General features: G+C 38.0%; 1 protein-coding gene across 6 annotated transcripts in view; it reads right to left on the bottom strand.

Annotated features, from left to right (window-relative positions):
- Positions 1–25,830, bottom strand: part of NRXN3 (neurexin 3) — a 907,297-nt gene that overhangs the window by 219,582 nt on the left and 661,885 nt on the right. For all 6 annotated transcript variants that reach the window (XM_059850080.1, XM_059850081.1, XM_059850082.1 and 3 more), the window contains one exon: positions 22,355–22,536. In XM_059850080.1, coding sequence (XP_059706063.1) covers positions 22,355–22,536 — 182 coding nt within the window. The remainder of the gene's footprint in view (positions 1–22,354; positions 22,537–25,830) is intronic.

Genomic DNA, 25,830 nt, shown 5'->3' with positions numbered 1-25,830 from the left:
CTGCTAAAGGCATCCATAAAAGGACCTTTAAACTTATGTGGTAACGTGATACATATGGTTTTACAGACAATTATGCCACCCCAGTGAACTCCAATCAAAGTTAGTCATTGTTTCTTGGCTGAGGTGCTTGCTTGTGGCCTATTCACTAATTCTATTTATGTACTTCTAACAGGGATTTCTGGTACACTTCCAAATAGCTTTATTCATTTATTAACAATGTGAACTGGGATATGCAGATATTTTTCTCTGTAGTCCCCTGGAGATCAAGGGGCACAAATTTGCATAAGGCAAGAGCCAACAAATGAAGTGAGTAAATTAAAATTGTAAGAGAAAAAAAGAAATTCAACCAATTTCCAGATACTGAAATTATTGTTATTGAGAAGAATAATTACTCAACCTCAAGGAATAACTGAGCAGCATTTGTTTCAAAAGTATTCAACCAGCTTCGGGCCGTGTGTGAGCACACAGCTGTGAGAGGCTCCTTCAACTACTCATTGCCACTTCCCTGCCCCTTTTGTACCAGTACTAATTAACAACAGAAAGAAATATCCCCTGCATTTTTGTCATCATGCTATTCAGGTTGCCTGACTTTTTTGATAGCATAATCCAGTGTTTGACATATGCTTCTGCAAGATCATATTATCTAAAACAATATTACCAAGCAACCTCTGAATGAGGACTACATTAATGAGCACTACTCAAAGCCAGAGTGAGGGGTAAGTTGAATAACAGATACTTCTACTACATTAAAACCATTACAGAGCAGGCTTCTTCCTAATATAGGTGCTTGACATTTCCCATTAAAATAACTTCTTTCAAGCTATTACCATTGCAAAAATGAAAATGTTTACACTGAAGTCACCAGTACTATCTGTCTGCCTTAACTTGTTTGCTTCATGAAGTTTTAGCCTCAAAAGCATATGTCTCTTAATACCATTACTTCTTTGGAGTCAGGGACAGCCCCCAAAACTTCCCAAGCCACAACATTTTCATACTTTAAAAAAAAATTTGTGAGAAACTGATCCAATAATTTCTCTCAACTCACTTTAAATGATTGCTCAAAATATGAACAACCTTGGGAGGCCTTATTGAGTGAGGTGACATCTTTTAGCAGAACAATACACAGTCCAGCTAGGAAAATGAGGTTTTAGGGAAATATAAGCCCCTTCTTCATCTCCCAAAGGGAGAAAAATGTTACTTTACTAAACCTTTCAGAAGAAACGCTCATTTCCCCAAAAGCTTCCAGACATTCATCTGCTAGGTGGTCAAATAAAAGTTATTGCCAACATACAAATCCTGATTTGACCTTTAGGACATTATACCTACAACAAAAACAATATTATTCCTACTAGTTACTATGTTGTGTTCAAGTAGCAAAAGGAAGTGCAGTTACAATTAATATTCTAGTCCTGCTGTGACCTGGAGATGTTCCACGGTAGAACCTCAGCTTTCTGAGTCATTTGCTTGTTTTACTCCAAGCCAAGGAAGTACTATACACACAAGAGAAGAGTATTTGCATGGTCAGATACCTAAAATAGGTAAACAGAATTGTTTTACTATTCATTTTTACTTGCCTGCTATAGGCCCCAGGTTATGATTTGCAGAAAAACTGAGCATCCAAGTTAAAAAACACTGAGCATGCAGAAATACTGAGCATTCAACTTTCACTTAAAACTACAGGAATCTGTGTGAAAATATGTAATACCACCTGGTGCTAACAAAAATTCTCAAAACAGTTTATCAATGCACAATTTGCTAAGGAGAATAAACTTGTCCCAAACCCATGGAAACTCTTGACAATAAGACTTCTGTTCCTTAATAATGACCTTCCAATATATCTGTATGCCTTAGAGGTGACAGCAGAGATGGAGAAACACTGTCAGCAGCTGAAGGCTTGACTCACTTGAGCACTGATGAGCTTATAACTTTTTAACATCTGTACATAATAATACTAAAGCATTACTGTTGTGGTTTAAACCCAGCAAGCAATCAAGTACTATGCAGATGCTCACTCACTTTTAGCCACCCCACCTCAGTTGGATAGGGAAGAAAACTGGAAAGCAGCAAAATCGGTGGGTTCAAATAAAAGTTTCAGAACTGAAATAAGGCAAAATATAAAAAAAATATTGTAACTGTAACAAAAAGGGAGATAACAAAAAGAGAGAGGAATAAACCCCCCAAAATGACTAGAGATGCACAATACCATTGCTCACCACCCAGTGACTAATGCCCAGCCTGACCCCAGCAGGGATTGTCCCCCCAGTTCAAATATTGGGTGTGAGTTTCTGTGCTTTGGAACATCCCTTCAGGCATTTCTGGTCAGCTGTCCTGCCCGGGCTCCCTTCTCGCTTTTTGTGCGCCTCCCTTCTGGCAGAGCATGAGACACTGAAAATCCTTGACTTAAGGTAAGCACTGCACAGCAACTAACACATCAGTGAATTATCAATGCTATTGTTACACTGAACCCAAAACACAGCACTGTACCAGGTTCTAGGAAGAAAATTAACTTTATCCAAACAAAATACAAGACAATCAATTTACAATGTCTTATAATTTATAAGCAAGAGGAAACTTTGCTCCAAATATTTGATAATCCCCACAAAGAGATAAACAAGCCTACAACAACAGATAGCAGCATTGCATCAATATGCAAAGAGGGTGGGTCTCAGCAGTGCTCTGTAGTCTCAAAGAATGACCTTGCCTCATGCTCCTGAGTCAATAAGTATGGCAACAGCACAGCAGGTATGAGCCCAAAACCTGAATGTTGAATCAATAATCACTGTGCTGGGTCATGGCCCCACATCAATCTGAGATGGTTTCACATTATGATGTTGCAACAACTTGTATGATATTGCAAGGTGGTACCACACCATGATGTTGCATGAATATATACAGATACCTGCCTGTGACAGCAAATGAGTATAGAGAGATGCTAAATTTTGAAATGACCATCAGGGAATCATTACGCATGATATTATTATAATGATTGCTGACTTGTATGTCACAAGGTCACATAATTTTCTCTTTACAGGACAAATTCAGGTAAGTCCGAGTCCTAAGTAGGTAAAGTTTTGCCAAAGCTAGCAAAGGCACCCCTTTACCCAACTGTCCTTTCACATTTTCTCTCCAACCTGAATGGACAGCAGGTACTTTGTTCTTGCACACTTTTTATCTGCTCAGCCATTTGACTGAATATGATTGACCTCACTACAACCCGTGCAGAGTAACAAGATTCAAAAGGAAACTACTGTGACAGGGAAATGGCCCAATTATGCTGAGACCAGCTTTTTCTCTGGCAAAAAAAGATTCAAAGCATAACACATCAAGACATAGAAGGAAGCAGGAACCCAGTGATTGCTGTCAAAGGAGGAGAACAAAGGGATGGCAATTATTTTAATAATTTTCCAAGAGGTGGCAATAATGTTTCTTATAATTGCAGAGAGAAGCAGAAATGTCAATAGTTCCAACCAGCCTTTCTTTCTGAATGGTGCCTGAATCAGCTCTTCATTTAGACTATTGAAGCATCAACTATTTCCCATTAAACTATACTTGGGTCACTCTGCTTTGGTCACACTCAGTTTACATTGAATTTGAGAGTGATAATTACAGTGAATGCATATCATTTTCTTGGGGTAAATTTGTTTCAGTTTCTTGTGACTATTTCCTCATGCATGTTTCCTTATATGTCCCCTTTACTGTTGCATTTTTTTCTTCTATTTCCTTATTATTGCTACAGTGCTGACATGTTGAAGTATGTTTTCCTGAAACCCACTCAATGAAGTTTTATTTTTTAAAAAACCCAGACATTTATTTATAACTGTATTATAAAATATAACAAGGATTGCTTTTAAACAAATACAAAAATAGCCCAGTAAGAGTAAACAAAAGATGGCACAGCAATTATTAGTTCTTTTGTCCTCCTTTTCAATGGCACCTAGTAAGCAACAACCCAAGCTGACAGTAGATGGTGTACTCCTCTACCTCTACTCTGAGTGTGCCTGGGTACTGGGCAGGAATGAGAATCCCTCTCTAAAAGCTTGCAGTTTGAAAATTACACAGAAAATAGTCATGTATGTTTCGAGAATACTCAGCAGAAGAACAAAATGTAACAGTGACAATGTAGCAGAATGTAACTCTGGGCTGGACACGGCGGGTTCACCGCAAGGTTGGTGCACAATGTAAGCACTCCAGCACCTCTCGTGGCACATACAAGGCTCTTCCACAAAGGACTCCAGGATGAATAAACATTCTCCTTTCTATCATTTACCCACCTGCAGTACATTCCAGGGGAACTGATTCAAAAAGCAGTTATAATAGAAGTGTGTGTAATGAAGTTGGAGTGTAACAGTGAATTTTAAACAGAACTTGTCTCAGTCTCCCAGTACCATGTGTAACCTGTTCTGGGGTTCCAGCCCATCGCTTCATATTTCATTTTGACAGTTCAGTGTAGCCCACCTTGAGTGCCTGACCTGAAAATGTAGACATGTTTCAGATGAAACAGAAGGCTAATTAGAAAAGCTGAAGCCATTAATGAAGGCTATCAATTATTAATCAGTTGGTCCCCTATTCTCTTTCCCCATATCCAGAAGTATTTATAAGCCAGTGCTTTAGGGCTGATGACATCTCTTAGCAACTGTATCACTCTGGTTATATGATTAGACCCCACAAGCAAAGGAGGAAAACATGAAACACATTTTCAGACAAAAGACTTCTAAGGAGAAATTCAAAGTGATCAAAGACAGAAGACAAAACTACTTCACACCTCCAGAAGCTTCCTGACCACTGCACTGCAGTGGACTCTGGCCTTGCAGCTGAGTCACTGAGTGTTGCTGGTAATGAAGCACTGAACCATGAGACACAGAAGATTTTAATGTAGGTTTACATTTTCATAAAGAAAAATCACAGCAACAGCTGTTTTAAAGTAAATATATCAGTCAAATAATATATGCATCCTATGTTATAAAGAACCTACCAGGAGTTTGCAACAGACAGGTAATTTTGAACATAGACAAGGTTGAAAGATATCAGAATATTAGCAGGGAAAATTATCTTCAGAAAATGAGAGCAGAGTTTCTATTAATTGTCCTCACATACATGAAATTTACTTTCCTTGCAAAACAAATCTATCATTGAAGAAAAATGTTTAATTAAGAAGTGTTAATAGAAACATGCCTTTTCAACAATTTATATTAAGATGTTATTGCCACATTAGAGATGAAAGCCTACTCAGTTGTGAAATCATCACTTATATGAAGTGCTAAAATCATCATCATTGGTTAACTGTGGAGTAAGGGAAAAAGACTTTGGAAAAGCAACACAGAATCCATCTTTGGAAGAAATTATGATTACCTCGGTCTTTTCTTTCTCTGGGATTCTTCATTAATGCTAGATGCAGGGTATTTTTCCATTGCCATTTTTCAAAACTTAAATATGCTTTTCTTGTGTTATGGTTTGCATCATCATAGATCAATTCTAACTTCTAACTTGAATGATTATAAGTTTCTTATGTAATATCACATACTGCCACTTCACAATAAATCAGTACAAAAAATTAGCTTGAACTCACAAAATGTCATTGTATTCCTCCCCTCGAAGGTCATTAAAAATAACTTCAATCTACCTCAAAACAACCAAACTCTATTGAATGTGCATTACTATGCCTTCTGCATCAGAACATTTTATATTCCTTTTTGCATCAGAGATCTGCAGAAAAAATTTAGTAATACTTAATGTCTTAAAGTTCAGCTTTTATCCTCAGGAGAAAACTCACCCTCAGGTAATTCTACTGCTTGATTGTTTAGTGAAGACAGAACATTTTCCAAGGCAAAAGTTGACAGAAATTTTACAGAAGATACCCCACCATTGTACTAATCATATCTCTTTTTATCTTACCTTCCACTTTGAATAAATTATTGCTTGCAAATACTTTCCTGCTGGCCTTTGTCCCTCTTCTTCACATAAAGATTCAGGAAGTCCTGGGCCATTTTAGACATTAACGTGCAAGTTCTTAGTGGATCTTTGAGGAATGTCCATTTCATCCTTCTAAATGGACCATCACTGTTGCCTCACTCCCATATTTTGAAGACTGTACTCCCTTCATCTACACTGAATCATACTTTTCCTCAGTTTGGCAACCCTTCAACAAGCTTCCAAAGCCTGAAGGAATCCCCCAGCACTCCAAATGTGGGGGCAGAAACTGACAATAAGTTGGCACACACACAGACTGAAAGGATCTGCTTCTTCATGTTGGTCTTTACAAGTTTAGATACTTCTATCAGTCAAACAGAGAGGACATAAGTAACAGAGAAATTCAACAAAACTAGCAGGGTTTTTAGTAAGACACTACCATTACAAACCTTCAGATCTAACACTGATCTCAGTGAAAGTTTTCAAAAGAATTATCTGTTTCTGCCAAAAATAATCAAAGCACTTAAAAAAAATAAGAAAACTGAGTTGTTTATATTAGCACAATAAAGCACCCTTTTACCTTCAAGCAGTAGTCCTTTTATACTTTGAAAATTACTTCAAGATCCTGTGAGGGTGCTATTTTCTTTTTAACTTCTAAATGACTATAGTTAAATTCCATGGCTTCTTCCAAATTTTCTACATTCTATGAGTCAGTACTGATAACACATTTCCAAGCACACCATCCATACTCTGGTAAAAGCTCTGACATGGGAAGGGAGGCAGGAGGCACAAATCATAAGAAGCAGCACAAACCTGGACAGCATCGATGCAGTGATGACACCCTGAAGCCTAAATTTACTGTCTTTAGGCAGACACCTTCACCTATTTTGACTTTTTAGAGTCAAAGCACTCTTTAGGGTCAAATGTTGCCATTCCATATGAAGCAGATTCAGGTTTACCAACAAAAGAATTGAAGATATTTTAGTCTCCCATTTGCTCAAATCTGGCCCCCTAATGCTTTGTAGAGGCAGTGGTTGAGACCTGCTGGCAGCCAAATTCTCACCCAGCTGCTTGCTCACTTTCCTTCCTAGTTTGTTCTCCCTTCTGCTGAAGACTTGGAACAAGAAGGCTCATGGTTTAAGATAAACACAGGGAAATCACTTTCTGATTACTGTTGGGGACAAAAGAGATGCAGCCGAGGGAAGTTAATTTACTACTAGTTATTGTATATTTATTGATTTACTGGTTGAGTTAGCAGGAAACAAAAAGAGCAAATTAAAACAGAAGGAAAACACCTCTCCACCCCCTTTCCCAGGCTCTACTTGACTCCTTCACTGCAGATTCCAGTCCCCTGCCTTTGTAATTACCTCAGGCCACACACAGTCCCCTCAGTGAGGCAGCAAAAACGCATGGGGTGGGTTACTGTCAGTACACAGCAGTTCTCTCTGCTGCTACTTCTTTCTAACACTTTTGCTCTCCTCCAGAGTGGACTCTCCACAGGCCATAATTTTTTTTTTGGAATATCCATCTGTTGCAGCATGGGGTCTTCCACAGGCTACAGCAGATTATCTGCTGTGTCATAGAGCACCTCCTCCTCTCACCTTGGTATTACCTCAGCTGTTTATCTCCCTTTCCTGAATGTCCTTCCACAGGTGACTCTGGCTTGGCTGATGGGCTCAGCTGTGCCCTGCAATGGGTCCATTTGGAAGCCAAAAGGATCCGGCATGGGGCATAGCTTGGTCTCATCCCACAGAAGCCACCCTGCAGCTTCCACCTTGCCCACATTTACACCCAATACATGGTTTTACATATGTGATATAAAAATTCAGATAGGTGCAAAACACCCTCTCTTGTTCCTCCCAGTAGTATTTTAACAAGGCACATTTGCATCTGTGGATACACCAAATGTGAAGCAGATTTACTTTTGCAGATATCTGCCCACTTATGCTATAATTTTTAGACGCCCCTGTCATCTCTGTAACTAATTTATACACCTGAGATAGAGCAGTTTGGTAGTGATGTGGACCACAAGCTCTTTAGTCCAGCCAAGACAAACCAAAAGTCCCAAACTATGGAGGAAGCAATTTTTTTGTTCTCATTTTAAGCACATGACAAGAGCAACTTTCTCCCTTCTATTCTTCCATTTGTCAAAAATATACTTCAAGTAAACAGAGTGAATGTCACTAACCCTCACACCTGACAAAAGACACAATCTCACCAGAGAGCACAGCCCTGCAGATGAACTCAGTCTGCCCTATATTTGCCTGGTTTCAGGAACTTATCACCTACTCCAATAGGCAAGAAGCACAAAAGAATAGTTCTAGTGGTACTTGAATTAAAAAAAAAAAAAACACATCAAGATTAATTTTTAATGACTTCTTAAAAAGTGCTGAACAATACTCAGCAGCTAAAGCTTTGAGCTCTTTAACTAGCTCAAATGTATTCTCTGAACTTTGCCTTGCCCAGGTGATATGAGTGACCCCCAAACCTCAAAACCACTTATTGTATCAGCAGTTCTGGAAAAGAGGCAGTGAATCTCATTCTCCCAGGAAAAGGGTGGCTTTTGACACAGAAGTGCAAATGGGAAGGCAAAAAAGCTTCTGTAATAAGCTAACTAATTTTCTTCTTTCGTGTTCAAAGAACCAGAAACTATCCTGTGACTGTTAAGCATCACCTTCATGGGTAGTTCCAAATCAGGAATTTCTTTCAGCAAGCCCTGGGTAAGATTCATCATGAACCAAACACTACATAGCCCAATGCTCTCAGGAACATGGCATTATTCTTAGGGTTGTCCTGTGCAGGGCCAGGAGTGGAAAATGATGATCTTTGTGTATCCCCTCCAGCTCAGTATAATCTATGATTCTGTGAATCCTATGAATGCTTGTGAAGGGATTTTATTCTCACAACTTCTCTATGGCAAAAAAAAAAAAAAAAAAAGGTTTCCCCAACCTTGATAGATTTAAAAGTTGTTTAAAATTACGATTCGCCACTTTTATTGAAGATGAAATTCAAAGAAGAAAGAAACAAGAATCAGGCACCATGTACATCTCATAGCAGCAATATTGAGAAATCTACTGGATTATAATCACTTTGGTCTTTATGATGTGTGTCAGAGTAAGGGCAGGTGTTATGCAGAGAACAATACTGAAAGCACTATGCCATACCTAAATGAGATGGGCAAAGCAGCTCATATTCCTAGTTTTGCCTATTTTTGCATTTTCAAAGACAAAATACTCCTTCCCTATGCCTCTATAGGTCTCTTATTCTCCTAGCCTCTTTTCACACCCAGTTTTGTAATCTAAGTTTTTCATTAAGGAAATAAATAAGCTTGCTAACAAAGAGCTCTGCTGAGAGGAGGGGGATAGGAGCAGGGCAAGCAGGAAATACATTGTGTAACTTGATCAAGGGATTTTAAGACACGGCCAAAGTAAATCAATATTGGGTGCCTTGCTTCAAAATTGCATGCACCAACGTATTACCTCTGTCCCTAAAGAGCAGCAATCATCCTTCAGTGCCACTGCTCACATTACAAGTGATGTCTTTTCAATTATCTCAAAGGCTAGATTTGCCACTCTCTATTCACAAGTTCACAAGCCCATTAATAGCCATCTTGGGAATCATTGCAAGGCTGCTGACTACATATCACATGATGATCTCTCAGATAAAGGTTTTATAAACTGAGACAACATGCCATCTAATGTGTCAAAATACTTTTTTTCCTAGACTGACAACAGGAAACCAGAGAACAGCCCCTCTACCTTCTAACTCAGCATTATCATTTAATACCAGCTCTCATTGAAAGCTGGAAAAATAAGTTCTAGGAAAATTAATTACACATAATAAGCAATGATGTTATGATGAATACCACAACACTGGGAGGGAATGGAAAGGTTTTGGTTGAGAACATATCCTTTAAAACAATCCTACCACTGCTGTAAAAGAATTTTGGATCAGATGTGATTGGATGACATCTGTGAGCAGATGCACCCAGCTGTTTCTACGCAGCGAACCAAACTCAGCACCAAAGACAACCTGGATGGTTTGCAAGGACCCAACTTGGGTCTAGCTGCAGCTGCATGAATAAATCCTCCCAAACAGAGCTGAACATTCAGGTGCAAAAGCAGTGAAACCTGCCTGGAGCTGCAGCTTGTGGACTTCCACGTTTGAATTTGCATTAGTCCTGGGATATCTTCTTTGTGACCCATTATAATACAGATAGCCAGGGGGATTTGGTGGGGAGCTGCTGACACAAAGCACAGGCAATGCAATCCTCTGTAAAAGCCACTGACAGGAAAACATCAAAAAACAGAGGAGCTGACAGGCAACATTGGCACAAAGCAAATGAAAGTTAGACTGAATGAATATATATATATATATATGTACTCATTCAGTAATCATAAATACTGTATGAATACATAGAGTCATTAAAATAATTTAAAATCTTAGGAAAAGCACTGATTTTAGAACAGCATTTCAATAGAAATAGCAAAACCAGAAAACCAGAAGAGATGAGGTAGATCTGATACAGCCAGAAAAGAGGATGCAACAGTACAGCTATGAGGGTAGAGGACTAGACTTGATAACCTAGATAGTTCTTTCCCTGTTATGTGCTCCTAAATCAAAACGCATACCCTGCAACCCCAGAAACCTCATCTAGATGTAAAACCCCCCAGACAAACAGATTTTTCCCATCAGAAAGGGAACACAGGAAAAATTTTGATCAGAATAAAAAATAATGAAGATTTTTAAGTCTGTTTCAAGCAAAACAATTTTCTAACATGTAAAATAGTTGGAAGTATATACCTTTTTATCTACAGATTCCATTAAAAGTTGAGTTAATTTCCTTAGAAAAAAATTAAGGTAGTTATCAGCAACAATTTCGAGAGGACTGTAGTTAATTGGGCTCCCCAAAAGTTAAGCTTTAAAGAAATATAAATGAGAAAACACAACCTCCTTCCCTTCACAGAAACAGACAAGAGAAGACAAGAATATGGTGTACAACAGTAGGAAGTAAATTTTTGCATTAATAAAAAACCCAAAGAAGATCTGTACATTAAAAAACTTACAAGTTTTTTAAATAAGTAATACAAAAAGAAAATTCTCTAGTCTCACAACTGGACAGAATTAATACAGTTAGACTTTAACAGATCATACGAGAATCCTTTCAATGTAACAGAACAATGAACTAAATTCATCTTGTCAAACCTTCCCAAAAATGTAAGGGTAAAAAAAGCAAGTCTCAGCAGTGATCCCTGGAATGATGGATGCTGCAGAGTATAAACTTATACACAGGCTTCTGTACATTAGTAAAGCACCACACAGAAAATCACACCCAAAGGGAACCCCTACTTCTCCTTGGCAGTCTCCTAGTCCAATAGCTTAAATATCTTCTGGTACATTAATGTTGCCCAGCTCATGATACAATGCAAATCCTGTGGCTGCTCCTGAAAGTCCGTATTAAGCAAAAGATCATTGCTCACTGAATATAGTCTCTCTGAATATATGTAGGTTACAACATACATCTATGAAAGGACAACCTACTGATAGCAAGAATATTTGTAAGGATTGTTTAGCAATGCACCCAAAGACCTGCCAAGTGAGTGGATCTATTTCTATTGCTAGTTTAGACAGCATATTAGAAGTATGAACATAGTTCCCTACAGAACTGATTATTCCCACCATCTCTTTAAGGCTGAGCAGTATCATATAAAAAGGGTTAAATGACCCAAACCTGAAATCCTGCACATGGTACTGGATTTCAGATGAGATTTTCTAAAAATTATACACTAAAAGAGACATGATAAGACAGAAAAGGAAGCCTGAGTCACTATAAGATACTTTTCTTTTTTCATACTTAATGAACGCTATTACCCACCTTCCAGAAATTGCACTCTTAACATCAGTAATTGACAAGAATAAAGAATAAGCTAAAACAAGGCCTGTGTGCACTGAAAGTAAATTTGGACAGTCAAAGCTAGTAATATACTAGATTATCGGGTATGGGTAAAAATATGCTCAACTGATGCTTTGCACTGTCCCAAATTATAACAGTTATACAAGGCAGTCTTTTTCTGTGGGCTAGAAATTGTTTAAACAAAGCACCAAGAATTTAAATGTAGCTGAAAAAAAGCTATGCCAAGATATTTAAGAAAATATTCACACTACATAAGCTTTACTTCAACTTGCTTTCAGACTGTTGAAGTCTTTACAGTCTCTTCATCCCACTTTTACATAAGGAGGTGGAAGAAGAAAATGCCTGTATCATGTATTTAACATAAAAGCCTTTGAAACCAGCAGGAATCCTTCAGTTCAATCATGCTTTATGTACTGAAAGGTTAACTAATGGGAGAGGCTTATTAGCACAAATAACACCACTTCTGCCTTGATCCAACAACACACCAGCTAAGCAAGCTCAGGCTGCATGCACACTTAGAGAGGAAAAACAAGCAGCAACAAATACACCACACCGCATTTTAAACCTGGTGCTGTAAAATCAGTTCTCAGATGTGTGGGCAACAGCAGCTTTCCCAGGGCACCACCTTCCCCCAGCCACTGGCACTAAACCTCTGGGGCTGGGAGAAGGGAGCACTTTGAAAACTTCTGATTTAAGAAAAGATGAACATTCAGAGCCAGCCAGCTGCAGTTCTGAGACAACAGACCTGTTACAGCATTTAACCTCTAAAGCCTCAATTTTCTCATTTCATAAGTATGTTTAAACTATCTTTTAAAGAGATATGGTGATGCATTGTGTTTATACAGAGGCTCTAAAATAACACGCAAAAGTATGTTTTAGGCATTATAATAACTGTTAGAACAATGTTTCTGAAAAGGAGCTGTTTTCAAGAAACACTTGTTTCTTGAAACTTTTGGTGAGAGAAATTCACAAGAATTTGAATGCTAGAGTTTTATCCAAATCCCAGTGAATTTTCTCCTCAGATTTGACTCTACAGTGTCCTGATAGAATAGGAAAAGGCAAAATTGCCCTTAATTTCCTATATTAAAGTGTGTGGGACTAGTCTTTCATGTTCTCTACAACAGATGATTTTCAACTCAGCCAGCTGCATATCAATGATCTCAAGTTATCTCTTCCCTGCATTGAGTTTTGAAACCCTATAAAATTCAAGTCCTACAGCAAACAATGTGTAATATTGCTTGGATTAGATCAAGTTCACATTTTTTACCCTCATAAGATTCAATAATATGTCCTGTTTAGGATGTTCTTCCTAGAGGCTTAATAGAGAAACAATTTATTTTGCCATAGCTGATGTAGTATGAAACAGTTGTTAACCTTTGATGAGAAGGTTACACAAGATACCAAGCTGGGGTAAATTACACTGACAATTGCCCTTGTTTAATTGCTTTTGAGTAGTACTCAGTATGTCTAAATGTGTGGTGAATTATTATTGTACCCTGCTGCTATCCATTAACATGGAGATCAAGAATTTATTTTACTTTTTTTGATGCAACCATAGAGAAGGTGATAAAGGCTTTAATTGCAAACAGATTTATTTTAGAACCTATTAGTGCAATTTATCCAAGCATACAGAAGATGGGCTGGTCTGAACAAGTTCAGATGTTTAAAGCTTCTTATAAAAGGCAAAAATCTATATTGTCAATAGTTACAATGTACAAATATGAAAGATTTTAGTCTCTTTTGGAATGAGTACTGAAAACCTCACACTTATCTTATTTGAGTCTTCGTTATTTCAAGCCAAGAACTTCACTGGAGATGACCTTCTTTTTTTGGCTCAGCCAGAAAAAAACTTCCCATTACTTCAATTCCTTTGTACTTAGTATTTAAAAGAAAAATACTAAGAAGCAGAATATAAATTTTCTCAGCATCAAAAAATGTATCCCTAATCTAATATTTCTTTGTTTATTCACTCACTGACAAGACTGTGTGACAAAATTTGAAAATCCCAATCATTAGTTCTGAAATACTGAGAGAAAGTACAGCAAAACAGGAAAGGCAATTCATCTCAGGTTTTATTGAAATTATGGTATATTATACAGCCCTAGATGACATATTCTACCTAAACACTACAGTCAAAAGAGAGAGTAAAATTAGTATCAAGCAAACCACAGTATCTGTTTGTACAGTGTACAAGAACAAGCAATAGCATAATTTTTATTGCCATGCAGGGTGTTTGGATAGATACTGTGGGGTACTCTGAGATTTGACTGTTTAACATCTAATAGCAATTCACGGAAGCACAATTAATCCTAAGACAGACCTGGACAAAATAAGAAAGTTTCAAGTTCCATAGTGTATTTTAAACAGAGGCTGCATATTTAAGGGTGCATCTTTCTTGTCGGCTATCCCATTTGCTTCTAATTAGGAATAATTTTTTTTCATTTCTGCGCTTAGGCTGAAATACTAGTGTCTGACTTTGCCAGATGTACAACACTAAAACTGGCAGATGCGTATTCTGAAAAAAAGCTGCCCACTATACCAAACCACTATGATCTTAGTAGATGCTTCTGTGACTCGGCAAAGCTCTATCTTTTAAGTTTTAGTATTTAGCTGCTCTCATCTTTAAGTCAGGTTTCAGAAAGTTACTAAAATGTAACTTCCCCCTGACTGTCCTCCATCTCCTCTAATTCTAAATTTTCGCTCTCTGCTATCCAACTGAATTCAACAGATTTGAGAGCCAATCTCCCCAAAATATTTTCACGTTGGTGACTCTAATCAGGCTAAACTATGGCCTAATCAGCAATTTTACAATTCATGCCAACATTGCCCCACCAACTCTTTCTTCCATGTGTCCAATCAGCTTCACAATGTTCAATGACATCTGCAAAAACACTAGGATCTATGCACAAACTGTCACTGAGTGAGGAGTTAATGAATCCCTGTATCAAAGCACCGAGCTTCCACGCTGCCTGAACGGAGCTAGGGATGTAAAATCCATCATCTTTAGCCACGGGACAGCATCGCGCCATTTCCCGCACCGCCGACTTCAGCGCTCCTTCAAACACCTGGGGCACACCGCGGCCACAGGGCAGGGAATGGAGCCAAAAGAGAGAGCTGGCTGGGGCACAGAGAGCTGGCTGGGGCACAGAGAGCTGGCTGGGGCACAGAGCCAATGGTGCCAGCCACCAACAGGCACACCAGGGTGAAAAGCTCCCCTGTGTTCACAGGTTTTGTCTCAACTCATGGCCTCCTACCAGAGACTCCTGCTCAAGAGTTAGGAGATAACAATAAATGGGCAATTTCTATGCACAATATGAACTAGTTAAAATACAGTAAAAACGGATTATTAATCAACTTCTAAAAATAAAAAAAGAAGTACCAATAATAAGTTTTAAAGCTGGCTTGAAAACTGAAAGTCCATTTCCTTTCTTCAAATTAGTTTTCATTTAGTAATTCTTGTGTGCTCTAGGGAATGATAAATGCAGCATGCACTAGCACATGGGACTTCAGAGACCAATAGAGTTTAGGAAAGGACAGGAAAAGACAGAGCATTTTGGGACAAGATCATTGTGTATTTAAATAGAATGCTTCCACAAAAAAAAAAAAAAAAAAAAAAAAAAAAAAAAAAAAAAAAAAGTCAGGCTCTTTGGCAGTTTTACACCAGCTGGCAAAAAACCCCGTGATGTGCATATCTCAGATCTGAAACTCATTCAGACATAGCCTCTCTCAGGCAAAATAACAATTCTGAAATAATATATATTTGCTATGGAGATTTTTTAGCCTATAAACCTGATATAATGGGCAAGCAGCTACATTATAATCCATTTCTTTGTGCAGATGATCTGTTTATGGCAGCCTATAATACATTCACTAATTCCAAAGTACATGGTCAAGAACAGAGGCCTTTTTCCAGGACAAGACTGTGTAGGACAGCTTGACTCTGCCTAGTAACTGAGCACCCTCCAATCTGCTCATTCACTTACTCCTCTCGAACAAGGATGCAAAGAAAATTGGAGAAGCAAAAGTAAGACAACTTGTGGATAGGTATAAAAGACAGTTTACTAAGTGAAGCAAAACCATACTGCTTCCCATTTACAGGCAGATGTTGAGCCACTTCCTGGTAAGCAGGGCCTCTACATGCATAACTCATTTGGAAAGACACAGGTCATAAACCATCAACATCCCCTCTTTCCCTTCTTTTCCCTGCTTTTTTTTTTTTTTTGCCAGGCAAATTATCTTACGGTAAGGAATGTCACTATGGTCAATTTGGGTTAGCTGTTCCAGCTGTGCTTCCTTCCAAATTCCAGTGCACTGATGGCCTATTCACTGACTTCTGAATTCATCACGGTTTTTCTTTTAACTTACAAATTAGTTTTTAGGGTAATTTTACCATCTCCACTTCTTGCGATCAACATAAAGAAATGGAGTGCCATTAAGATGACAGCCTCAACTGAAGATGACTATCATCCTAAGGAAAGAGGAAGATGTGACTTAAAACTTGCACTTAATAACACAAATAATTATAAGAAAGGATGTAAACACTTGTGATGTGCTCTGTAGACACTCATAACTTATTTGTCATGCAATAGCTCAGTGCTGGTTGTAGTTTCTCCAAGTTATTCCTTGCTGCTAGGGAACAGTACTGCCATCCCAATCATTGTGGTGCCAGCCCTCTATCTGGCCTACACAGCTAAGCAGAAATCTGCTCCACTGTAGCAAGGGGAGGTAAGACACTTCTTAAGGTACTGCAGTATTTGTACATATGTGTCACATCTTAAATGAGGATTTTCTTGCCAATCCCAATTACCTTAAATGGAATGCAACCTAAGTTAAAGGTATCCATTAACTAGTTAGTCTGACCTTCAAGAACTGACAAACCACAGTAACAAATGTTTACAAAAGATATATATGATTATGTGAAGGAGAGACTCCAGCAAATCTTCATACACTAATACTTAATCAAAACAGCTCTTCCAGTCCCTCATTTGGCTCATTTTCCACCTTGCCTGGGAGGTTAACAGCCAAGGTTTCAAGCATACATTAATTCCCAGGTGGTACCTATTAAAGATGGTATACTCAGAAGTCTCTGCCAGAGAACTTATTCCTAGCAGAAAACTACATTCAGACCATTTTTACATGTTAATAATCACGGGAGACCTGCAGAGCACTCCCTCAGGATGGTTGATAGATTTGTCATGGTAAAAAATGTCTGTAGACAGTTTGTTTTTTCAGACCTTCTAAGGATTTAGACAATATAATCTTTTGCTTGAAAGCTTGTCCAAACTCTCTCCCCTTACCAGCAAGCAGTCTAGTCACTCTCATTCACTAGCTGTTCACTTCCTCAGCTACATGTGCTACACAAGATGTTGTGTCCTGCACTTAGCCATTTCATAAATAATTTCTTGCTCAACAAAGAAGCCTTTGTCGCATTTCACCTTTTGGTGATCCACTGATTGCCTCACCATAAAACATCTTTGATTGAATATGTGTTCTATACCAATCTGCAAGGGCTCATAATTTGCATAAATTAGATTAGGAGAAATGTACACAGTTCTTTGCTGTTCCATGAAGGAAATGAGGCATGATGGGCATTAAACACTTTGGAACTGATAACTGTTTAACCACTACTGGTACTCTCCAAGCTCTGCATTAAACTCAAAGACTTTACACACCGCTTGAAATCCTGGAAAGGCAAGAGTAAAAACACTGTTCCAAATAGACATCAATGTAAACACAGTCAAGATATGGTGCATAAAATTATTTATGTTCACAAAAATTAAACTTGAACAAATTAAGGGTTCTATATAAGAATAAGAAAAGTGGCCTAACATGGTGAATCACCCTAAGAGAAAACTGTAACTGTAACATCAGTAAAGGCAGCTAAAATAAAGCAAAACACAAGACAGGATATTGAAGCAGATCACTCACTTTTTTTCATGGTCTATAGCCTCTGCTGACATACTGCCTGCAAAACGATGCAGGTTAGTCTTAAGGAAACCCTGCTCTTTCTACTTTCTTGGATACAAAAATGTAAGCCTGTTAATGCTCAGTCTGTATTCAGCCTAGGAGAGGCTGAAATATCTTGCATCAAAGAGATTTTAGTTTCAGAAAAGTAAGACACAAACTCCCATTGTATTTTGCCTCCAATTATTATCTCAGAGTAGCCCTTAAGATATTCAGTTCATCATATACTCTCTGGTTATGATAAGGACAACCCTGCATCTATCCCTCTCCTGATTCTAAATCATCTGCTTCTTCTGAATCTGCTCAGATGATGTGCCACTGCAGTTTGGAAGGCAGACTTCATAGAGAGGAGCCAGAATTGGTTTTACAACTGTAAAATCCACAGACCTGGGCCAATCACAGTATAACTGAAAAGAAAATAAATGACTGAAAGTACAAAATCATTTTCATCCATTTATACTTACTTTCATTTAGCAATGCCTTCTCTAACTCAGAGAAAACTTACTTTTTGCTACACTTATTGCTTAAAAATCAGAATGGGCTACAGCAGATTCTGCAGCCTTCAGCGGCAGTCTAGTGCTAAATGATGGATCCCCCCCAGCCTTGATCTACTTAAGCAAAACTCATTCTAAAATCACTAATGTTTTTGCCCAAACCTGAATTCCTTTATGTGGGGAATTCAGAAACTGAAACAGCCTCACAACACCATTCTGAAGATCCAGAGGCTTGATGGCAGTTTACCACACAGAACTAAATGAAAGAACTCAACCAGCAGCACACATAAATGATTTCTGTCTCCCCAATTACTACAGGAATGACACCCATCATCACTTGCAGCCACTTCTCTCCCCATTTCATCTCTATGTTTTGTATGTGATGAAGCACAAAATAGAAGTTGTAGTGGTGCAAAGTGGATAAACATACAGAAGCATTGAACCCAAAACTCAAGACATGCAGTCTTTTAAGCATCCATTGTGGAAGACAATTTTCTGGTATAGGTTTGGACTTGTGCTTTGAATGAATTGCCAGAGAAACAAAAGACTATCATAAGGGGGGATCTGATGCTCTAGCAACACTCCCACTTCTGTGCTACAGTCTGTTCACACAAGCACCCCATGCTTCATATGCAGCATTGATCTGGATGGTGTGCCATCCATTTCTGCAGGGCTGCCACCTCATACTTCACTGTAAGTCAGGAGAGAAAATAGTTTCAGAGGCTGTAATTTTTTGTCATATAAAATAGACATCTTAGTCAATAAATTTCCACAATATCTGAAAGCTTCATAATTAAAAAATGAATTCTAACAGAACAGCTGTAAATTAAACAGGTAAATATGCAACTTCAAAATAAAATATCTTCTTTGACCTCAATCTACAAATAGAAGAGATAAATGCTCTTTATTTACCTCCAGAACATACATGATATTAAAATAGCAGGCTAACTACTAAAAGGTCTCCTTAGAAGAGTATGAGCAACTTTTACAACCTTTAAAATATAATCAGATCTTGATAAACCATGGCCATTACTATTACTTTTGGATTAGATTTTAGTTTAGTGATGCACATTAGAAAACAATGATCATCAGGTGGCTTTTGCCATCTGTTATCACCAATAGAACACCCAGGGAATGTGAGAAGGTCAGCACTCAGTAAATAGCACCCAAAAGAGTCTGTGAATGGAATATCTAAAAAGGCTCCTGTAAAAGAAGTGTCCCCAGGATCTTTTATTAACCCAGGAAAATCCCTGTCACTTTTATAATTACTATTATTGTTAAATATAATTGCACCTGAAAAAGTCAAGATGCTAAATATATATAAAATAAATTACATTAGTGTCCTCTCTCTTGCAATTTGCTTTATGGTCTAAGTAGTTGGGTTTTCAAAGTTTATTTTATTATCACTTTAATCTGTTCTCATAGCTCTGATTTTAAGATCTATTTATCACAAATTTCTATTAAAATTTTACCCATGCTGCCTTGTTTTTCTAGACAATTGAAAATGGCCTGATGGGCAGTTTTGAAGAAAAGAAGATGGACAAAGTCTTTGATTATCACAGCACAAGCATGTGGTATTTTTCAGACATTTACAAAAGTTTGCATGCAATTTGCTAAGAAATCCTAAATGGTCTTGCATTTTAGTGGTCATTTCAAGTTGCAGCTTTAAGTTCAGATTCCTTTTTTTTCCCAAAATAATCCTGATGTAAGCTCACTTCTATTTGTTTGAACCACGAGCCAGAGATAACAAAGTCTTACGGACATTCAAGAAGTCAATAACACTTTAAAAGTTCCTCTTCAACTTTCCTATTGCATGTCACAGCATGAGTCTGAGACCACATTCTTTATTTGAACAGTTTTAGGTAGAGTCAGTTATATATATGATGATCAGTAATACCATACCCAGAAGAGCACAGCAGCATGCCTTTGCTCCTCATGAATGACTGGCAAATCCTCCTAATCCATCCTGACCACAAAAGAACAAGAGAAATTAAAGCTGAACTAGTTCTATATTTACTGCTAGTGAACAGCTTCAGGGATAAAATTGGCCAAACTACACAGGAAGCATTCAATGGAACTTTTAGCAATAATATCAAACACAATTAGAAGTTCTTATTTAAATATCTGAAATAATCTGAAACTAGCACCATGCCAGACAGAGAAGTTTTAAAAAACAATATGGAAAAGAAGCTGAAAAATTTACATTATTTTATTTTCCAAAACTGATTGGAAAGAGAAAGCAATGATTTTCTTTTGTTATTATTTTTTTTAATGAATGCTTATGTCTCAGATTTAATTTCTTTGTTTCAGTCTATTCAACAAAATTTTTTATAACTTAAAAAAATCAGTCATTAAAATGTTCAATTAAAGGTAGGGAATGGTTTGAGACCAAGATGTAGAGAAAATAATATGTGTCTTCATCATTAATGCTGAAAAGAATCACTGTGCAAGTATTTATCTTAGTGCAGAACTTAAATTTCTTTTGTTGGTACTTGTGACCATTTCTCCTCTTCCTTCCACTGACTACTACAAAGAAGAGTCCGACTTCCATCTTCTCTATAACATTCCATTAGGCATCCAAGCGCAACGTGATCCTATCGCAGACTTTTTCTACAGCCCTAACAAATTCATATTTCTGCACCTCGCCTCACATGCAAGAATACTGTTTTCCAGTTAATTGATAGCATTTTACATGTTATAATGTAACATCTGAAGAATATACATTGCCTTGCTCAGACACCTCAAGCCACATTTGCTTAATTTGAGTCAGAGTTTCAACCAATTGGGCTCAGTACTGCTCACTTTTACAGTCTTCTGGGCTTCTTTTTGTTTTGTTTTTAAGAAAGGATGAAAATTTGGTTATATATTAAAAAAAAAAGCCAGGATTTGATCTCATTTTCATTTTAGCGCAAAACAACCAAAATACTTGGATTTATCACAAAAGAGAAAAACCAGAATGGTGACAGTCTAACGGCTCGAGCCATATCTATCCCATTCCAATGAATCTGAATTTTACAACAGGATTCAAAACAAAAACCACTTTAAATTCTGGCAGGGAGAACCAGAACACTGTTTCTGGTTGTTTCAGAACCACCCTGCAATAAACCCAGTGCTTCAACATCATTCTGAGTATGGCAAACTCCAGCAGCAGACTAAGGCCCTTTGTCATTCACATTAGGTCTGTTCTGGCCCCTGGTATTCCTTCCTGTTTACTTATATCTTCAAGGTTCCATGAAATGTCAACATATCCCCAGCTCTTTCAAAATTTGCAAAGGGCCCAATTGCCCTTCCACTATGAATTAATGCATAATACATTACAAATAATCTGAACATCAAGTAACATGACCAGCCTCTACCTCTGGTAAACCTCTTGGCTATTTGCCAGATGAAAACAAAGCGAACAGCCTCCTCTCCTCCCAAAGAACCACATGAAGTAACAAACTCCAAGTGTATCCAGTCCTAGTGTTCTCAGTTTCTCAAGTAATTCAACATCCTAAAACCCCCTTTGCTCAAGCTCTCACAAAAAATCTTTTTTTGCAAAGCTATGTTGTGCTAACATAAAATTCTTATTCTTTTGAGCTGCCCTGCGCTAAAGCAAGCATCAGCAATATCATCTTGAGGATCTGTTCAGTTCTCACTTAACTTTCTTCATGAGGAAAAAACCAACAACCTATCACTCCCTTTTACTCTTTGCCTTCCAAGAATAGTAATACTTCACCAGAAATTCAGCTGTGTTCAGAACTGTGCATATGAATCAGCAAATTACCGCTGATGCAAAATGTTTCTTCACTTTTTGAACAAATCTTACTACTGAATCACATAAGGCTTTTGAGTTTTGTTTGTTTCCTCCCTCCCCAATTACTTTTAGGATCAAGATTCAATTCTCTGTGCATCCCATTCAGCAGCTCTACAAAACCCTAAAGAACTACTATAGGCGGTTTAATCTGACGAGAATTGAAGACATAGAAAGTACAGAATATGACACATGGTATTTTAGAGTAACAGCTTTCTTCAAACACATATCCAGTTAAGAGAAACCCAGGTCTGGGAGAGACATGGGCCTGTCTGTACTCACTATGTGCAGCTGCAGAAAATCACCGAGCCCAGGGGCGCTGTCAATGCGGACGAGAATGCCATCCTTCACTGTGGTGCTGAAGCCCACAGCAAGACGGTCTGTCCTTGTGCTTGGTCTGTCATTAGCTGGCCAGGTGTACAGGATGAGACCTCCACTCTTCCCAAAGATATATGTGGCACCAGCTACAAGACACAAAACCAAAGAAAAGTGTATTAGTTAATTATTTGCCAAGTCTGGTGGTAATCCTGTGACTTCCAAGAGGAACAACTTGAGCAAGCACAAGCCTTCATTAGCTACAGGGGTGAAATGAATGTGTCCTGCTGGCCAGGCCTGATCAAGTGCATTATTAGTTCCTCAATAAAGCCATGCAGCATTTAAGACAAAGATAAGTGAAGAGTTTATAAAAAATTTTCAAGATGGCCTATAAGAGTGAATGATTTGATTGGTGCTAATACCCCAGACAAGGCTGGATAGGACACTGCTGTACAGGGGGAAAAACCACAAGCCACTCCTGTTTCAAAAGCATGGGATTCAACCTTATAAGACAATTCAAATGAAATATTTCACATTTCTCCTTCAGGCTGGACTTGCCTTCAGCTAAAGTCTATTCACACATAGTAGGAGACTATACTTTTCTCAACATTTAATGAGATTTTTTGATATCTAGTCCACATATTTCCAGCACCATTTGTCTTGTCACAGCTGAGCCTGGGAATTTGCTCTTGTTTTTGAGGACAACACCAAACTTCTCCCATGCTGAACACTGTCCTCCCACATTCATGAGGGCCATCTGAGCTGAGGAAGGCAGAAATGCAAGTGAGGAATTATTATTACAGACGAGGAAGCTGAGAAGATAAGCATTTGGAGTTCACATTCTGACTTGTACTCAACGGTTTTATAACTCAGCAGTTATAAAACTGGCCCCCAAGCTTCTTAAAAAATAGATCTAAAATTCCTGTCCTGTCCAAATCTACAGGCAGGCCAGGAACAACACTCTTCCACATTTCAGCCACTTACTGCACCTCATTTTTCTGAGCACTATTACAATGGTTATAGAATAGTAAGCAAAAATAACCAGCTTCTGCTACTGCAACAAGGATAAAACATATGTAGAAAGTACAGGCAATTACTGGGTTTTTTCATCTGAGTGAAACTACAGCTGAGGGTTACAACATGTATCACACAACCCTGTACAGAGTAAAAGTAGATAGATACAGAAACAGGTAGGATCATATCACGGTAATTTCTACACTTGCCTACAAAGATGCAGCTTCACTAAAGCTCTCTATGACCTGAATTCCAAATAAATGCTATTAGTAGAAATAATTGATATATTTCTCCCTTGCTAAAGAGGCTTCCTCTTGACATCTCAGAACATATTACCAAAACAGACATCAAAAACTCAGCCACCTAAAAATGAAATTATTTGTGAGCAGCTGACTCAATGACAGAGTGATAATGAATCATGTTTCCTTCTTCCCTTCCAGGCCTGTGCACATCCAACAGAACATGCCCTCAGTAAATTCAGACAAATGTGTCCAAAATCAGGGTCACATAGGAAATTTCAGTCATAATTCTGAATTACCAAAAGAGCACATTCTGGAGCTGTGAACATAACATTATTTCAGTTTGAGAAAGAATAAATTTTACAGATTCAGTCTCCACATTCAGCTTTAAACTCCAGACAGAAGGTGTATGACTATTTTAGGATGTGTAGAAAGAGGTTTTGTCTGTCTGTTTAAACACATCCCCAGCTGGCTAGACAGCTGGAGATGACCACGTAGTGAATTACCTATGTCCTCTCCCCATGCTCAGGTATAACAGTCTCCCTAAAACTACACTACAAGTACACTCCTTCAGTTTATCAGTTTATTCTTTAACTTGTGTGTGTGTTTGCACTACAGACTAAAACTAGGCACAGCAATGTGGCAAGCAAAATTAGATTTACTCATTGATGGTTGATGGTTTCACAAATTAAAACCCACTTCCCAAAATTACTCTCACTTGAATTTCAAGTTTCCTTCCTTTCCTTTGTACTGTTTTTCAGGCCTTTCAGCAGCAAAGACAAGCTTGGAGGTGAGTTCTACACTATTTATGAAGACAGATTACCTTTTTGCCTCTCTAAGAGTCATTTGGCTGCATGTAGACCATGTTAGTTCTCCAATGAGAGCCAATTAGAATCAATTACATCCTCACAGGCCTTTCATGAGACTTAACTACTTAACCACATCTTATTTTCTCCTCACAGAGCATAGAATTTGCTTCTAAGCCTAACCTGACAATATGTAGTACTTTGGTACTATGGTACCAAGGTTCCTAAGGTAAGGATCAGAAACTCGAAGAAATAACATAGTATAAATCTGCCTCTGTTGGGTCTTATTCCAGTTTTCTCTGAGATGGCTCTACATAATGCTTCATGAAGAAATGTATACTCTGGTTCAGCTGGGAATGTCAATTCAACTCTGGAGTTCACCTGGTCCCGAGGTTGTCCAACTTTATTTCAAACATGGCAGGGGTTTACTGTGATGGATTTCGCAGTCATATATTCTGGCAAGGCACTGAGTTCTTGAAATAAAGATAATTCAGATGCAATAACCAGAGCAGCACTAACCCAAACAGACCTGTAGGCAGAAGTCTGATGGCCAGTAGTTGTTTCCTTATTTTCAAGATCAGAAAATATCTGCATATAATGAGAGATAGGCCCACTTGCTTTATCTGTGTGTAGCTGAATGTTTGAACAAATATTTGTTGGATACTTCAATGCCCCTTCCCTTCATCAACTTTTTGAGGACAAAAAGGATATCCATTGACATTTTTGGAAAGAGATGCACATTAACATTGTGCCAGTATATTTTTTCCCCAAATTATGAACAAAATAGTCATTCCAGTCTGAAAACATAAGGTTCATCAAGTAAAAGTGAAAGTATAACAAGAGTTAGTACCACATTGCAATCACATGAAGAGAAAAGATAAAAAAAAAAACCAACCATGCTACAGAAACACTCTTGACTTAAACACTTCTATTTGACAGCACCAACCATGAGGTTTACAGAGTTTGAAAGTTCAAGACAACTGAAAAAGACAAAATGAAAGCAAATTATAACCCCAAACTTCAGGAAAGGAGATTTCAGCTTAACCAGAACTTCACAAGGCCTGGACAACTCTACTTGCTTTAAGCTGGTGTAAATGCTGGCTAGACCAGTTTACCTCCAGCAGTCCCTTTTGATCTTAAATCAATAATTATCCTTTATTTGTGGTGTTGCAGAGATTTGTAGAATAATAACCTAAAGCATTCTGATAAAAAAAGCTGGTGAAACGCACATCTATCCATCTTGATATCTTCTTGTACCTAAGCTCTGTTACAGTCCTCTTTATCAGACAAGAAATCATCATTTTCTTCCAAGATACTTTGTATTCAAGACAGACTGGAAACTACCCTCTTAATGACCAGCCACTTAATATTTAGTTTTCCTCAT

Source organism: Haemorhous mexicanus, chromosome 6, assembly GCF_027477595.1.
Source record: "Haemorhous mexicanus isolate bHaeMex1 chromosome 6, bHaeMex1.pri, whole genome shotgun sequence".
Lineage (NCBI taxonomy): Eukaryota > Metazoa > Chordata > Aves > Passeriformes > Fringillidae > Haemorhous > Haemorhous mexicanus.
Note: the sequence above shows the minus strand (reverse complement) of the source record. Positions and strands in the feature narration are given on the sequence as shown.